The sequence below is a fragment of the Hemiscyllium ocellatum genome, chromosome 8, assembly GCF_020745735.1.
Source record: "Hemiscyllium ocellatum isolate sHemOce1 chromosome 8, sHemOce1.pat.X.cur, whole genome shotgun sequence".
NCBI lineage: Eukaryota > Metazoa > Chordata > Chondrichthyes > Orectolobiformes > Hemiscylliidae > Hemiscyllium > Hemiscyllium ocellatum.
In genome coordinates this window covers 27,837,689-27,855,035 of record NC_083408.1, presented here as the reverse complement: position 1 = coordinate 27,855,035, position 17,347 = coordinate 27,837,689, and the positions used below count along the sequence as shown (strand labels likewise).

The 17,347-nt window shown below is 42.5% G+C and overlaps 1 protein-coding gene across 3 annotated transcripts in view; it reads left to right on the top strand.

Moving 5' to 3' along the window:
* Positions 1 to 9,905, top strand: part of ino80 (INO80 complex ATPase subunit) — a 222,552-nt gene extending 212,647 nt beyond the window's left edge. For all 3 annotated transcript variants that reach the window (XM_060828740.1, XM_060828739.1, XM_060828741.1), the window contains 4 exons: positions 2,861 to 3,034; positions 4,961 to 5,114; positions 6,336 to 6,548; positions 8,182 to 9,905. In XM_060828740.1, coding sequence (XP_060684723.1) covers positions 2,861 to 3,034; positions 4,961 to 5,114; positions 6,336 to 6,548; positions 8,182 to 8,402 — 762 coding nt within the window. In that variant the 3' untranslated portion in view covers positions 8,403 to 9,905. The remainder of the gene's footprint in view (positions 1 to 2,860; positions 3,035 to 4,960; positions 5,115 to 6,335; positions 6,549 to 8,181) is intronic.
* The last annotated feature ends 7,442 nt before the right edge of the window (positions 9,906 to 17,347 follow it).

Sequence of the window (17,347 nt, the reverse complement as noted above, 5' to 3'; positions counted from 1 at the left end):
TTTAAGGTGAAGGGTGGAAGGTATGGGGGGATGTCAGGGGTAGGCTCTTTACCCAGAGAGTGGTGGGGGCATGGAATGCGCTGCCTGTGGGAGTGGCAAAGTCAGAATCATTGACCTAGGACAAATGTTCAGCACAACAACATGGGCTGAAGGGCCTGTTCTGTGCTGTATTGTTCTATGTTCTATGTTCACTTGCTCCTGCGTCCCCATCCACATTTTTTAATTGTACGCAAGATCCCTCACCTTTTTTTTTCCTATTTCACCTGAAGAGTAAACTGGCCCTTGTGTAAACCTTGTATTCCCTATCCTGGTAACTCACTCTGTTCAGCATAGAGTGGAAGATTTTCTAATTAATGGTTTGTCTCTGTGGTCTAGAAACTGTACAATGACATGTGAGCAGGATTGATTCTTACTGTAGTCATTGCTTCTTACCCATGGTTGATGTGCCAATCCTCTTCATGCACAGAGTACATTGCATATATGGTTGTGTCCTTCAGTTCAACTGCAGTTCCATTTAAATGGCAGTCGGCTATAGCCAATACACTAAATGAGCATTACCTAACTTACCTCCACTTTCCAGGAATGATAGCTTTTTTGTTGCCATTCTGCACAAAGTATTTCAATTTTGCCTTGCCAGGTGAAAAATTGTCTGTCTTCTCAACTGTGGTACTAAGGGAGTGCAAAAAAACACACACACACACACACACACACACACACACACAATCAAAGGTATTTCATGCTTCGTATCACATTTTCATTTAAACAAAGGCAAAAACATTTTATTCTTCACTTTCTCCAGTAAAATCATAATTTTAGATGAAAATCTCTAGAAATATCAAATTGTGAAGCACTTTGTGGTTCAGTTGTTCGCCTCATGTTGTGTGTGCACCACAATTCAAAGATGTCCGTGCTCCCTGCTCTCTGCTGATAAGGCCTTCCAGCTGAGTGGAAGTAAGTCTTCACAACTGGATCTGAATGTTGACCTTTACAGTTCCTATGGAAAGAACCTGGCCTAGAGCCATGGTCATCTGCAATACAGAAGAAGGGCATTTACATTACAGAAGGAAACCATTCAGCCCTCTGCTTACTGTTCACATAATGCTAAACTAATCTCACTGCCCACTGTCTCCCCAGAGCCCCTTATTGCTTCAGATTCCATAAATGTTACTGATGATGCTATGTTAACTACAACTGTACTGGGACAGCAGAGAGCAGCAAAATATGCCTGAAACTGGAGGCATTTTCTAGTCAACCTTAGAAGATGCTGAAAGTTACTAAATCGTGGCTCTCCTGTGATGGTAATCCATGGTGAAAAATCCCTGCCATTATGTAACAGAGATCAGCTCCTCGCCTATAGTCCATGGATTGTTCTGCCCTATAACTGTTCCTATACCTCCCCCCAACCCCTAATCCAATCCTGCACACATTCAAACCCCACAACTTATGCCACACAAATCTCTTTCTGGGGCGGCAGGTGTCAGTACTGAGCACAGTCTATGGCCCATGGAGCTGAGAGTGCAATTAATGATGTCTCTAATCCCCTGCTGTTGATTTATTCATCACTGCTCCTGATCAAGTTCCCAACATTAATAAAAATGAGTGTCAGATCCATACTGGATCACTTCCGCAGTCACAGTCCAACCTCATTCTTAAGTTTATTGTTAAAAGATGACCAATGATACACTTGCCAATAGCCATGAGCGCACTCACTAGTGCACGTTCGTGTGCAGGTTCACATGCACACTCACTTTTGTGCTTAGTCATTTATGAACTGTAGTGTGCGCGCAATGTGGAGTGAAGAACCACTCTCGTACATATTCGCATTTTTGCATACATATGCATATGCAAGTGTTCCCACACAGTTTCTCAAATTCCGACAATAGAAAGAAAGGCTGTTTCTGGAAACTTTTGCCATTTGTTTTTCTGCTACTCTGTAAGAGTAATAGTTAGCAACGGGTTAGACAGACTTCTGGTGATGTATACCTTAAACAGTGGTTTAAAAAAAATCAGATTCTGATATTTGTCAAGGTGAGGAATATCAACATAACAAGATTTCAGGCATCTAGAATCAGCATCACAGTCTGTGTTGATAAGGTCAAGTCAATACCAAGTAAATGTTCCCTGTACTCCAAGTCTCCCAGAGCAATTACAATATAGAGATAGATTCGGAGGAAAGTTCCCTTATTTCCTCATGCCGGCTTGGGTAATGTGGGCACTTAGGAAAAGGAGCCTTTTGAGAAAGTTGTTTGAAAGCAATTTTGACCAAAATTACTTGTTTAAGTTGTTCTTCAGCCGATATCAAATAATAGCAACTGTCCAGGAATCACCACCTTGCTGTAATTACACACTGCTGAATGTGTAGGTGCTGCAGTATCACTACTGCACTCAGAAAGCATCAATACAACAAGGTAGGTTTACACATGTAGTTCACATTATGAATGCAAAGATGAAGTCTGAGTGCACAATTTCTACACGTTGACTGAATTTTACCTACACTATTTACCCTGACTACTTGCCCTGTTTTGCTTGGAGATTTCGAATGTACAGAGCACAGGACGTAAACTAATCCTAAAACATCACTCAGCAGACTAACAGTGCCAGATAGTTAGGAAAAATGGAGGCAGTATTGTGGTTATAGGATCCATACCTGCAGCTGTACCAGTACCAAACCAGAATTGGTGAACATGTTTTCAGTTTCATGCTGAAGCTGTCAGGGGGATGGAGTTTATTTGTCTTGTGGGTGTATGAATGTCTAACCAGCTCATTGAGTTATATTACTGTAATGACTGGTAGTTGTGTCATGAGATTAGGTGGGGATTGAAAGACTCTTGTTTTGATAAGTTGTCTTTGTCTTTGACAGAAGAAGAAGGAGGATGGAGAGAATGCTGTGAAGAGAAGGAAAGAGGGATGGACTATGTTGACACCTTCATTAGCATCTGCAGATAACTCCAACATGTCCTCAGGAAACCTATCAGCAGATGGGGAAGAATCTTTCATCAGTGTGGACTCAGCCATGCCCAGCCCTTACAGTGAGGTAATAGAAAACGGAGCCTCTAATGCAGGTGCTGAGTGTGACTTGGCACAGGGACGCCAGATATAAACCAGCTGCAAGACTCTGACTCACATTTTGTGGATCTATCTGTAGTGACAACAAGGCTGCATTTAGGAGAACTGGGCATGATGGCCAGTGGGCTGTATGCTAAACAGTTCCAGGATTAGACCTGAATAGGAAGACCAGCACTCCGTACTGAATGGGGATGGAGGCTCAGTCCATACTAAAGCAGTTGGGGGCTCACTTCTCCAGCTGTGACACCAGGAGAATATCCTATCCTTAGTCATTTCCTTTTCCTATATGCGTTTGAGGACTGAATTTCGAGATGAAAGAAAGAACCTTTCAGCAAAATTTGTGGGTGGGTAAATATCTGGGGAAAAGCATAAACTCTCAAACAAAATAGTGTGTTAAAGGAAAACCTGAAGGTCAAAAAAATCCAGGATTCATGATATAACTGATGTATCATCAAAAATGGGATACACCTGCCAATATTTAAAGGGATGATTTTGGAAATCTTGGATCCTTTTAAATAAATAAGAAAAGAGATGGCTGGATGAGAAACAAAAAAAAATCCATAGGAGCATAGAGGAGAGTTTTACGTTTAATAAGTTGTGTTAAACCATCTTGCGTCTTCAATTCATCCTGCTTCTGGTCTTTGGTTCTGATACATTTTCACTTCTGTTTCCTTAAAGGTATTAGCAAAGAACTAGAGAGGTCTAAGTAAAAAAAAAAATCTGTGTACATCATGTGACGTTAGCATTCGTGCAATATTGCTGATAATTTAAAAGCCGCATTGTTTCACAACTTCATGTGTATTGGAAATGGACGTGATTCTCATTATGATAAAGGTGTTTTGGACTGTGGTTATGCAACTGAAGTTAAACTAAAAGTGTACTAGATTCTTCGGGAGCTTGACAGGGCAGTTGCATTGAGATTGTTTCCTCTTTAGTTGCAAGCTTAAGATCAAACGAGACAATCTCGGAGAAAAAGTTGCCTATTTAAGATAGAAATGAGAATTTTTTTGAATTATAAATCTGTAGAATTTTTTAATGCAAAGGGCTGTGGAGATTATTAAATGTTTTCAAGGCTTAGACAGATTTTATCATCAAGGAATCAAGGTGTTGGGGAAAAGGCAAGAAAGTGAAATTGAGGATTTTCAAAGCAACCATAATCTCATTGAGTCAGCTCTGCCATTTAATGTGTCAAATGGCCTTATTCTGCTCCGAGGTCTTATGAATTTAGTCATAACTACATCTAATTGTAGCAGTGCCTTTTTCTGATCCATCTATAAAAGGCACCCTTTGTGACCAGCAATGTCAAGTTGAGATGAAAATGTCTGACCAGCTTGGTCTCCGTTGATTGATTTAATAGCGCACACTTACTTTAATGTAACTGACGCATTGTCCAGTGGTCTGTTAGCTCAGTTGGCTGGATGACTGATTTGTGATTCCCACAGCACAGGTTTAATTCCTGCAGTGGCTGAGGTTACCATGAAGGCCACATATTCTCAACCTTGCCTGAGATGATAGCAAATTGAAGGTTATGCACGTTAGTTTGACCTTAGAGTAGGATGAAAGTTCGACACAACATCAAGGGCCAAAGGGCTTGTACTGTTTTATGTTCTGTATGTTCTATGTAACCCTCATGTTAAACCACCACCAATTGTGTCACTCTAATCAGAGCCTGTGGTCTTCTGGGACTATGGTAATTTTACTTTCTCTTACCATGGTGGCACATTATCCAACCTGTGCTTTTTATCCATATTGCTACCCAATAGAAATGTTAATGTGCAAGAACACCCAAAAATAGAATTGCATGCAATCGTTTATTGAGATCTAGCGATTATGCATTGCATTTTTACAGAATCAAACTAGCTCGCATTATAACTTATATCCTCTGCCCCCACAGATATCTATGAGCAGTGAACAGCACACTGGATCGATCGCACCCGATGAAAGTAGCAGTGACCTTGTGATTGTGGACGACCCAACGTCAGCTTCACAGTCCAGAGCAACCAATTCCCCAGTCTCCATTGCAGGCTCAACTTCAGACCACGTGAATGGTATGACGAACAGGAAGCTCCTGGTGCACTGAGTAACCCATCTTTACACCAAATGTATGGCTGGGAACATAGATGGTTACTTTGTAACCTTGGATTAAAGTCGGATGTCGTTGCGTGACTTTGAGTCACTGGGGCAGCGATCGTCACCCGTACTGTTTAATTGTCTAGTTTCCTGTTTGTTTTGTTGTACCACTCAAGCTTGTGATTATAAATAGAATTAGCAGCTGGGGATTAGTGGGAGGTAGCAGAACAATTCAAGTGTGATATCAGTCCAAAGTGTCAATTTGTAATCTTCCCTTCAGCACTTGGTGAATTGTTTTCTCATATCCTGCTGGTAATTCTATATATGTGCCTGCATATGTGTGCACCTATATATTTGCATGTACATGTGCCTGTACCTCTGCCCACTTAAGAGTATCTGCAGGCATGTCTTTTTTTTTCATTGCTTCATGAGCATCACTGGCAAGCCTAGCATTCTTCTTGTCATAGAGAGGTGGAGAGATGATTGAGCCGCTGTTTTGAACTATTGGGTGTTCTGGGATTTTGCTCCAGTGGCGATGCCAGTGCCTCAGTTGATGTGTAGTCTGTCCAGTTTCATTATTCCTAGACTTTTCCTCGCCAGCTGGATACCATGTTCGCATTCATGAGCGTTTAGAAGGATTAAAGGGTATTTGAATAAAATGTATAAAATTTTAACAGGATTGGGTAGATTTTATACAGAGAGGGTGCTTTCCCCTAGCTGGCAAACCTAGAACCAGATGCAGAACCTCATGATCTGAGGTTGACCATTAGGATAGAGATGAGGAAAGATTTCTTCACTGAAAATGGTCACCCTGTGGAATTTGCTACCGCAAGACTGTGAAAAGTGGATCACTAAATATAATCAATATAGAGATCTTGATTTTTTTTTGAGATACTAAAGGCGTAAAGGGATGTGTGTGAAAACAATATGCCACTGAGCCAGAGGATCAGCCATGATCATGCTCAAAGGGCTGCTCCTAGTTTCTGTGATACAGTTGAGTTCTTTACTAGACAAAATGAGGGCATTTAAAGCTGCCTGTCAGTGGTTTCATGTGCCTTGTGGTGGGTATTGGATCCAAGCTGGTGATTTCAATTAATGTGGGCACACTTCAGGGTGTATATTGACTATAGTAGAATTATGAACTGAATTTCTGCTTTTCATATCCTGGGTGGTAATGTGTTAAACTCCTTCCTTTGCAGGTGTTTCACAAGATAAATCTGTTACTAACGTAGGCCCATCAGGGAGGGGTAGGGGCCGTCCAAAAGGATCCGGAAGTACCTCAAAAGGTTCGGGAAAAAATCGAGGACGCAAGTCTACTGCTGGCAGTGCTGCAGCAATGGCAGGAGCCAGGGCCGGTGCAGCAGCAGCTTCAGCTGCTGCATATGCTGCATATGGGTACAGTGTGTCAAAAGGTAAGGTGTAGATGGAACTGTCAAGTGTCACCCTTGGAAAAGTGCCAGCACGCTCTCTTCCTTATGACTCAATGTAGTGTGAACATTTACACATTGTACTGAGCTGAAGTAATTTGAAATGAAGTCCATTAGTCTCACTAGCATTGGGATCCATTTTCATACCGTGTACACTTCAATTTTGAATAAAATTGAGAATGATTTGAGCTATATAAAGGAGGCATAACTATTTCATTAGTCTGATAATTTATCCATATAACCTGACATCGAGACCCTAATCATTTTACTGTCCAATGTCAGGATAATCAACAGTGTGACTTAGGGAATCCCAGTAAAACTTCTTGCTTTACACTAATTAGTGAAATTGATCATATGATTCTCCTTATTCAAAAATGATCCCAACCAAACATGCTTATTAGACCAGGACACTGGCTCAAACCAACAAGTGGATGTATTTATCCAGACAAGAGAACAAAATTAAAATCAGGTAGAGAAGTGCAGCAAGTAATAAAGATGCTATTTGTTTTTCTTAAAAAGAATCTTTGATCAGAATCTCAGTGCTGTAGCTGAGGTCTGGTCTACTTCCTGTGCCAATCTGTGCTAGACACAAAAAAAAAATTCCAGATGAAACTATTCCACCTATCCTGCCTGCTCTTCGAAGGGTTCTAAGTTCATTCTCTGATCACCTCTGTTTTCGGTTGACGCATACTTGTCCTGTGCAGATGTTCTCTCCGGTTCCTCACCGAAGCCACTTTGAAATTCCCACTTTTGTTTATCCATTTAGATATTTTACTGAGAATTTGGTCACAATTATGTCATGATTGATGAGTTGTTTTAAAATAAGCAACCAGACCAGGTTTCCCTGTAGCACTCGGGAAACAGAATGTTGACAAAATGGTTACATGGGGAATATCAAATGAGGGTGCAATGAGCAATTAGTTACATCCTCCCTGACAGTTTGGCTGCTCTCTTTTTCTTTGAAGTAAAGCAAATTGATTAGCGATTAGCTATGCTCCAAATATTAAAAAGTGGTTGGCACACTCAAGCATGCTTCTATTCATTATAGATTAATGTGCTGCTCATTAAATTAATTTATTTTCTTTCTGTTATTGAGGGTGAGGTTGATCTTCAAGTTAGTAATCAGCATCTGGAAATTTACTCTGTATAACGTCTGCTATACCTATCTGTGTGTTTGGGAACAGTGTAGAGTGAGCTTTACTCTGTGTAACCCCATGCTGTACCTGGCCTGGGAGTGTTTGATGGAGATCGTGTAAAGGCAGCTTTAATCTGTGTCTAACCATGTGCTGCGTTTGTGAAGGGCAGTGTAGAGGAAGCTTTATTTAACAATGTGCTGTAGCTGTCCTGGGACTGCTTGATGGGTACAGTAAAGAGAGCTGTACTCACTACCTAACTCCATGCTAATCCTCTCCTGGGAGGATGACCGTGTAGGAAGAGCTTCACCTAAATTGTGCATGTATTAGACTTGATTGATGCTAACAATGAATATGGTGATGCAAATATGCCAGTACTAATATCCCTCCTACCTTTTGAAGACTGTTTGAGGTTTAATTACGTTGATTGTGATTGTTGACTCTTCTGCTTTAGGATCTCAAAGTATTTTCTTTTGAATCTCCAGGTATGACAGGAAGTGGCCCTGGGCAGTCTCCCCTCTCTTGGCCAACCAGCACTGCCACCTTTGGAATGATGAGCACCTCCCCTTTGAGCTCCCCACACAGTATGTCTAACAGCGTCCCAGGGACACCCCAGACTCCGACTGATACAAGCACGCCTTCGCCGTCCCCCAGCAAGAAGGCCAGCAGAGGCCTGGTTCAGCCCCCAGCTGTTGGGGGCCGGTAACCATGAACAGTGGGGATAGTTGGTGGGATGGCTGCAGTGAGTGGGCGGGGAGGGAGGGTGAGTCGCAAGACTCTCCTGTTTAAGGATTTAGAGTTTTAATAGAAGTGAAATCATGGAGAAGCCTTTTTCCTCTGAATGACGTGTACATAATGTTTACCAGGAGAGCACAGAATCCTTGTTTGTTTCTTTTTGAATGTGCTATTTTTTTATAGATGAATTTGTAAATATGTACAAAACAAAGTGAGAAATCAAACAGAAACTGCTATCTTTTACTAACCTGACAGACTGGTGAGAATCCAGCCAAGTGATGAATCGTAATTTTATGGAGAGATTGTATGCGTGTGAATTTTTACTAGTTTCCAGTGCTGAGAGGTAAACATTCTGAAGTCCTTGTGTTTTAATTTGCAGAGGCGGAAGCTATTTCCCCTTGAGAACAGAAGCAGCATTCAGCTTCCTGTGCCTTCCTCTATGCCTCCTCCTTCCTCATACCACTGTTATATTTGCATCAGTCAGCTGCCAGTGACTGCAAGTGGCACCTGCTTAAGCGCTGCAGTGACCCCTGGACTGGCCGGGACAAGCCTCCAAGTACAAGTCCCAGTCTGCTGACTGTTGGCAGCCAGCACACATCGAAGCTTGAGAAATGTAACATCCAGTCTGTGTTCCCATTCCCATTGTTGCTCAATTAAAGACTCTGGCATTCAGTTAATATGAGGAAGAAACAGTCACATTCAGTTGGAAATTCCCAGCAGAACTGTCAGCCAACAGGAGGAAGAGAGCAGTTGCTCACTCCTTTCCGTGTCAGAAACTGACAGGCCCACTGTCTGCATTTTCAGCATCAATCTGAACAGAAACAGACATGTTGTGACCTGATTGAAACCCTCCAGCAGTGTAGAAAGCTGTGACCAGTTCAGGATTATCCTCACGTAACAGAGGGTTACTGCTGAGTTACTGCAGGTACCAGCCCTGTCCAACCAGCATCGATGTACAGAAATCACAGGTTAAAGGAAGAGACATTGTCAATACCCACCGGGTACACTTAGTGTCCTAGCACAAATAATGGCATCACCATGTGATAGCTGCTTGAAATCCAAATATAGTGATCTAGACACCTGCACAGGGCGTTAACTTATCCTTAAAATTTGAGATTAAAAGAAATTTTGCATGGCCAAAGCAGTGCAATTCTTTGATAATCCAACATGTAATACAATGGATATGGTTTGAACTCTGCACTTCATCCCAAAATTTCAGTTCTCTCCTATGTTGCCATTAATAGCAGATGCTGAAAAGAGCCCAGAGGTTGGCCAGCAATACATTTCCACTCTACTGTATCGTTCTGGTTGTGAACAAGCAGTTTTGTCTTGTCAGAATTGTTGTCTTGTCTCTCCCCTCCTTTTGTTGCCCAGTTTCTCACCTCACCATCTTGCCCTGTCCCTCTTCACCTCTCTCGCGCTCTCTGCAACCATTTCACATTGCACTCTCTTGCCTCCCCCCACCCCCAACCAATCCTGCCTGCCCCTTTCGTTGTCTCTCTCTTACACTATGCATTTTCTCTCACTCTGTTTCCCCCATTGCTGACATCCCTCCCTGTTCTCCCCAGTGTGGCCCACTCCCTGCATTGGGTCTGTCTGTTTTTCTGTCTCTTCTCCTCTGCCCCCAATTTCCATCATCTCTCACCCTGATCTCAATCTTCCCTTTTCCCATCCTCTCTTGTTCACTACCTCACTTATCCTCTTGTCCCCTCTCTGCTTGCATTGCCTGTGTTTTCCAGCTTCTAACTCAGCTAAAACCTCTGCTTTATTTGAGGTGTGGAACATTAAGGCACAGAATAACCTCCCTGAGAGCTGCCATCTGTTTAAACATTCAGCCAGAACCCCAGGAGCAACCCTGCACCCTATTTGGATAGGCCAAAACAGCGCAAAGCAAAATGAAGAAATTGGAGGCTGAATTTTGACAACAATAGCTGATGTATTGTGAAGTGGGATATATATATATATATATATATATACATACAGTATTTAACGTAGTGAAAACAGATGAAGTTTTTGAGCATTCTAAATTATATCAAGGTTAAAATCCATATTTTTTAATATTTGCAGTTAGTATTGCTCTCCAGTTGAACTCCGTGTCCCTTCCTTGTGTTGACAGGCTTGGTGTTGCCTTACATCTCTGATTCACCGGCTGCTTAGTTTTTCCATCCAGTGGAATGGATCTGTTGAAAGACTCCATGTATAATTTAGGAGACATCGTTCTGCTTGTATGGGCAGCTCTGTGAGACAGTGTGAACAACCTTTTCCCCCACCCCCAATGAATACAACAGAACTCCAGTCACTGACTAACCAGCAAGATACACTGACATGAAACAGTGCAGTAGTTTGATCTAAACCCTGGGAAGCCACCATGATTAGAACAACCAGGTTGCAAGTGACTGTGTCACACTCAAATCACATCCTTTATCCTTTCTGCAGGTTGCACTTCTAGCCAGTGTGCACTATCTTATTTTGCATCTGTCCTTGTGTAAGTGCTGAACCTCAACCATAAAACCCAAATTAGGCAGGTTCTGCAAGCATCTTCCTTTGGCCAAATGCATAGTGATGTGTTTCAGACAGTGTGCCTGGATGAGAGGAGGGTGCCTCGTGTGGGATCTTCGGGTTCTGTTTCAAGTTGCTGCACTTGTCTCTTTGTGGTCCAGACACACACTACATCACTGAATGTTTGTACTTTTAAAAAGAATGCATGACAGTTTCAGACCTATTACCCAATTTGATGCCTGGCACATGTTGTAAAATCAACAAAGCCCTAGGCCTTTTTATTTAAAAATTCATTTCTGACCTACATGGAAGCTGGATCCACAGTTCAGAGTTGGAAAGATTTGAGGAGGATGCATGGAAGATGAGGCCTGGATGGTTAATTATTCAATGCAATACCAGTTCACTGAATCAGTTTGTACTCCACCCTTCCCTAACAGTACGGGCTGATTAACTGATTTATTTTATTGTTATGCCATAACTCAGAACAATCAGTTAATGAAATCATAATTTGTGTTCAACCTTAGCAAAAATGATTCAGGTACAGCAGTACAGTATCAAAATAAAATCAAAGTGTCTATAAAGAACTGACTATATTTGTGTTTCTTCATGTTAACCTTGGTTGTGAATAAGGATCTTAAACAGTCGCTGTAGTGACCCATTTTGGGAAGGGAAATCAGTAACTGGAATGCACAGAAAAGGACTGCACCAAATTTGGTCATTTGCCAATGTACAGTTAAATAGACCCAACTAGATAACACATTAGGATGTAATAATTAGTGTGTGCTAGACTAAAAGAATCAGACAGGGTTTTCAACTTGATCACTGTGACCCTCTGCTTGGAAAGGAACGCAGTAGCGTCTCTCTCAACCACTAGCTGTCCAGAAGCACCTTACTACCAGTAAATTAGTAATTAAAGTACAGGCACCATTGTAATGTTGGTAAGTATCTGCAGGTGAGGGTTCAATCTAGCTCGTGTTGCCTCCCCATTTGAACAATCTCAAGCTCATTTTGTCAGCTTGCAGATGGAAAATAACGGCTCGCTTGAAACGTTAGAGTATGTCCTGATGCTTCTGCTTCATTACCTCACCAAAATCAGTGAGCATTGCATGTGGAAGGTGCAACTTAATTGAAGTATTTAAAATTTTCAAAGGTTTTAATAGGAGTGGATACAGAGCAAATCTGTCCTCTTGTGGAAAGTGTGCAGCTAGCGGCCATCAATATGTCCCCAAGAAACAAAATCAGGAATTCAGAAATATATTCACTAAATAAATACGTAAGAGTTTTGAGTTGATACCACAGTGTGTTCTTTTAACTCCTGGGATGTGGTCATTGCTGGTTGGCCATAATTTATTGCCAATCCCTAATTGTTAGCAGAGGAGAATCAACCACATTGTGACTCCAGACTCTTGGCAATGAAGGCCAGAGCAGGTCTGGATGATAGAATTCTTCCTTGAAAGGCCATTAACAGTGCATGACCATTAAATGGTCAACAGTCACCATTAGGCTAGCTTTTGATCTTAGATATCCAGTGGATGCAAATGTCACCATCATCATGGTTAACTTCTTTGTCTCTCCCACAGATGCTGCCAGCCCTGCTGAGTTTCCCAGACATTTTTTGTTTGTTCTCCCACAACATCAGCCTGCAGTTCTGGATTACTAGCCCAATTATATTACCATTAGACCACCACTATCTCATAAGATAATAGTATTTGAGGTAAAATTAGACTAGCATATGAGGGAAAAGATATACAGATTTGAAAATGTGATAATGATGGGTGTCATATTAACAGACTGTGGCTTTGTTGGATTGAATGGTCTCTTTCTGTACCCCTTATCCTTATATTGTAACTAGATTAGATTACTCAGTGTGGAAACAGGCCCTTCGGCCCAACAAGTCCACACTGACCCGCCGAAGCGCAACCCACCCATACATTTACCCAACACTACGGCCAATTTAGCATGGCCAATTCACCTGACCTGCACATCTTTGGACTGTGGGAGGAAACCCACGCAGACACGGGGAGAATGTGCAAACTCCACACAGACAGTCGCCTGAGGCGGGCATTGAACCCGGGTCTCTGGCGCTGTGAGGCAGCAGTGCTAACCACTGTGCCACCGTGCTGCCCACAAATGCCTCCCATCATGTTCATTAAGAATAGGCTGAGGGAATAATATTTTTCTGGATTAGATTTGCCTTGCTATCTGGACAAAACATACCTGTATATATTCTGCATTATTGGGTCCACGCACAGGGGCAGTTTGCCACTTTTGGAGCCGGTTGTGTATGCATTGTATTCTGTGTTTAGATCACACATGGAGTAAATTGAAGTAGCTGAGGATTGGCATCTAGGGTTAACATACCCTCTCATTTTCTGGGTGGATGATTCATTTTTAGCGCACAGATCCTTGTTTAACTATATGTGCACAGTAACTTAAAGGAATCAATTTATGTGGCCTCTGCACAGAGGTTATATAAAGCTTATTAGTAATGCCGTTGTGATAGTGTCTCCCCTACCTCTGGTCCAGATGATCTAGATTCAAGTTCCACCTGCTTTGCCCATCATTACAAATGGAGATGTTCTTGTTCATTGTTTAATTGTCCATCAGCAGCTGCAACTGAGTGTGATGGATTTGCAGAGGTTTAGAAATTAAAAATAAAGGCAGCACGTACTGAAAATATGCAAATAATATTTGCTAGAAGGTCACTGGCTTAAAACATCAACTCCCTTTCTCTCTCCACAAATATTGCTGAGCCTGCAGGATATGTTTCAGTATTTTCTGCTTACTCCTATAGCAGCAGTTTACTCGTGTTCGAGAGCTTTGATCTGATCTGTTGGTTGTGGGTCTGCTTCGTTCCCTCTGTAGCAAAATGGGCAGAAGTTTGAGATGCACTTTATGAAGCAAGTGTGGAAGTGAGACAGAAGAGAAAGAATGAAAGATGGGAATGATTAACCAAAACAATGATTGGAATGATAATAGGACAAGTCCTTAAGTTAAAAATGGTTTTCAAGAAAGCATAAATTGATCTGCACATTTTGTGTTTGGGAGATGGCTGTTAATGAGTTTTTTTATATTTACACCACCTCAGAACCTATTACCACACTCTTTTCTCTTTCAACCATCATTTCTTTTATCATTTAATTTTTCCTGTCTGGTTCCACCTGTCACCCTATTTTTGTTCTATCCCTCCCTTTCTCATTCCCTGCCTTGCCTTTAACTTGCTCCATTTCTAATTATTTCTTGACACTTTTGATTAAAATGTCACAAGGAATTAAGGGCTACGGAGAGAGTGCGGGTAAGTGGAATTGAAATGTCCATCAGCCATGATTGAATGGCGGAGGGGTCTCGATGGACCGAATGGCCTTACTTCCACTCCGATGTCTTATGGTCTTAAAATGTTACTTGTTTATCTCCATGGACACTGCTTGGCCTGCTGAAAATTTCCAACACTTTTTTGTTTCAGATTTCAAGCATTTTTTTGTTTGAAGGATGTTTAGTCTACACAGAACATGATGGAGAGTATCCTCTGTGTGGGATGTGACTTACCTTTTCCAAAGAGTCTGCAATAGTCACTTCTCCAAATTCTGTTGGTAGATGCAAATTTCTCCTGATCAGATCAAGTAGAGTTTCCCTCTCAATACTGCCCCCCTGTGAAAAATCACCGACAGACTTAGTCTGGCAGCTATGTGCTTTAAAAGTTGTCAGCTCAGTAAGGGAAGGTATTAATGAGTCACTCCTGGAGATGGGCTTTAAGTTCTCCCACCCACTGTACTTCCTGTGCCTCTTGCCACACTCTGTGATTAGCATCATAGAGTCATAGGAAACACCCTTTGGTTCAACTCATCCATGACGAACAGGTTTCCCAAATTAAACGTAGACCCATTTGCGTATGTTTGGCCCATTTCCCCCTCAACCTTTCTGAATAACTCCATGAAGGCTGGTATTCCATCAGCAAGTCACTCTTTATCTATTTATGCATGCATGGTAAATGACACTGGCCTGGCTAGCACCAAGCTTGCTCCTCGAGTCGTCAGAATCCCTCACACGCCTGTTAATATCTGTCAGTCAGGCTGTCAGCCCCAATTAGGGAAATCATATTCCATGAGATCCTGGCTGACCAAATTCCATTCCCTACACTTTCCTATTCATGAATCTGTCCAAATGTCTTTTAAATGTTCCTGTACCTGCATCTACCACTTCCTCTGGCAGCTCATTCCATATATGCATCACCCTCTGTGTGACAATATTGCCCCTCGGGTCTCTCTTAAATCTTTTCCTTCTCATCTTCTAGGAGAAAGTGAGGACCATGGATGCTGCTTTCCTGTAAGAGGACTTATGCCTGAAACGAGGATTATCCTACTCAAATGCTGCCTGACCTGCTGTGCTATTCCAGCACCACACTCTCTTGATTTCACCCCCCCCCCCCCCCCCCCCCAGCCCTCAAATTTCTGACTTGCATTCCCCTGCCCTGCAGAAAACACCTTATCTATGGCCATCATGATTTTATAAACCATTATAAAGTCACCTTTTAACCTCCTATGCTCTGTGGGAAAAACTTCCAGCTGCTCCTTATAACTCAAAACCTCCACTCCTGGTAACATTCTTGTAAATCTTTGCTTTACAATTTAGTAACATCTTTCTTATAGCAGGGTGACCAGGATTGCATACAGTACTCCAGAAGTGCAGTGCTCCCACCAGCTTCCTGTGCAGCCACAACACGATGTCCCTACTATTAGACCGATATTCCATGCTCTGACCGATGAAGGCAAGTGTGTGCCAAATGTCGACTTTAATAAAAGACTGAAAGAATTGTGCATGCTGTAAATCAGAAAGAAGAATAAATTGCTTGAAAAACACAGCAGACCTGGCAGCATATGAAGAGAAATCTGTTAACATTTCGGGTCCAGTGACCCTTCTTCAGAACTGGAGTTCTAAGGAAAGGTCACCGGACAAGAACATTAACTCTGACTTCTTTTCACGAATGCTGCCAGACCTGCTGAGCTTTTCCAGCAATTTGTTTTTGTTGCCTCCCTCACCACCCTGTCTACCCGGGCCCCCCAATTCAAGGAATTATGAATCTCAACCCCAAAGTCTCTCTTCTAAGTGATGCTCAGCATGGAGGATTGCATCAGCTGGAGGATGATAATCGGCAAGAGGTTTTATGTTCGACCTGATGCCTTGAAATTTTAATGTTGGTGATTTTGGGCCATTGCTTCCTGAGTGTGTGCCATTGTTCTGATACCTCTTGTGGAGGTATCTTGCTTTCATTGGTCAGAGCATGGAGTATAAGTCATGTTATATCTGTACAGGATGTCGATGAGAGCAATTCTGGAGTACTGTGTACAATTCTGGCCACCCTGCTACAGGAAAGATGTTATTAAATTTGAAAGGAATTCCTCCGCATCTGGCAGAGATTTTCCTGCACATCCAAACACTTCATCTATTGCTTTCTATGTGGTCTCCTCTACATTTGGGGCGACAGGGTGCCAACACACTGAACATTTCAAGGAACATCTCTGGGGGACATGGGCCAAACAACCCCACTGCACTGCGGCTGACCGCTTCAACTCTCCCTCCTGCTCTGCCAAGACATGGAAGTTCTGAGCCACCTCGACCGCCAAATACAAGCCACCCGATGCCTGGAGGAAGAATGCCTCGTCTTCTGCCTTGAGACCCTGCAACCCAAGGCATCGATTGTTGACTTCAATAGTTTCCTCATCTCCCCCCATTCCACATCCGACACTCCAACTCTTCATTGCCCTCTTGAACTGTCCAGCTCCCTTCCTACCTATTCCACTCCATCCTGCCTCCAACTTATCACCATCACCGCCCCCCCCCCCCCCCCCGGTCACCTGCATCTACCTATAGTCTCACCCCTCCCCACTCCCACCCTCCTATTTATCTCTAGCTCCCTTTCTCCCAAGCGCCCTCTCCCCATCCCCTCATTCCTGAAACGCCGATTCTTCTGCTCCTCGGCTGCTGCCTGACCTACTGTGACACTTTTTTTTGACTGTGATCTCCAGCATCTCCAGCTCACTTTTCCCCACCTCTTGTAAACCTGTCTTGTCGGTGGAGATGGAGTAACCTGCAGTGTTATGAATGAGAGTATGACTGTCAGACAGCTACTTGACGGGTCTGTGAGAAAGTCTTTCTGATTTTTACCCAAGTCCTGAGATATTAAGAAGATTTAATTTTCACAGGAATAACTTGGCTGGTGTGCCTTTGTTGTATCCTTGTGTAAGTCAACATAACGGTCCGGCTGGTTTTATTCTCATAAAACCACTACAATAATATCTGAGACTCTCCCATTAAAGTATGTGACATCATTCCATGACTTATTAGCTCAATATTTCAGAGTCACATTGTTAACCAGCCTGGGTATGTTTCCTTCCTGAAAGGACATGAGTGAACCTGTTG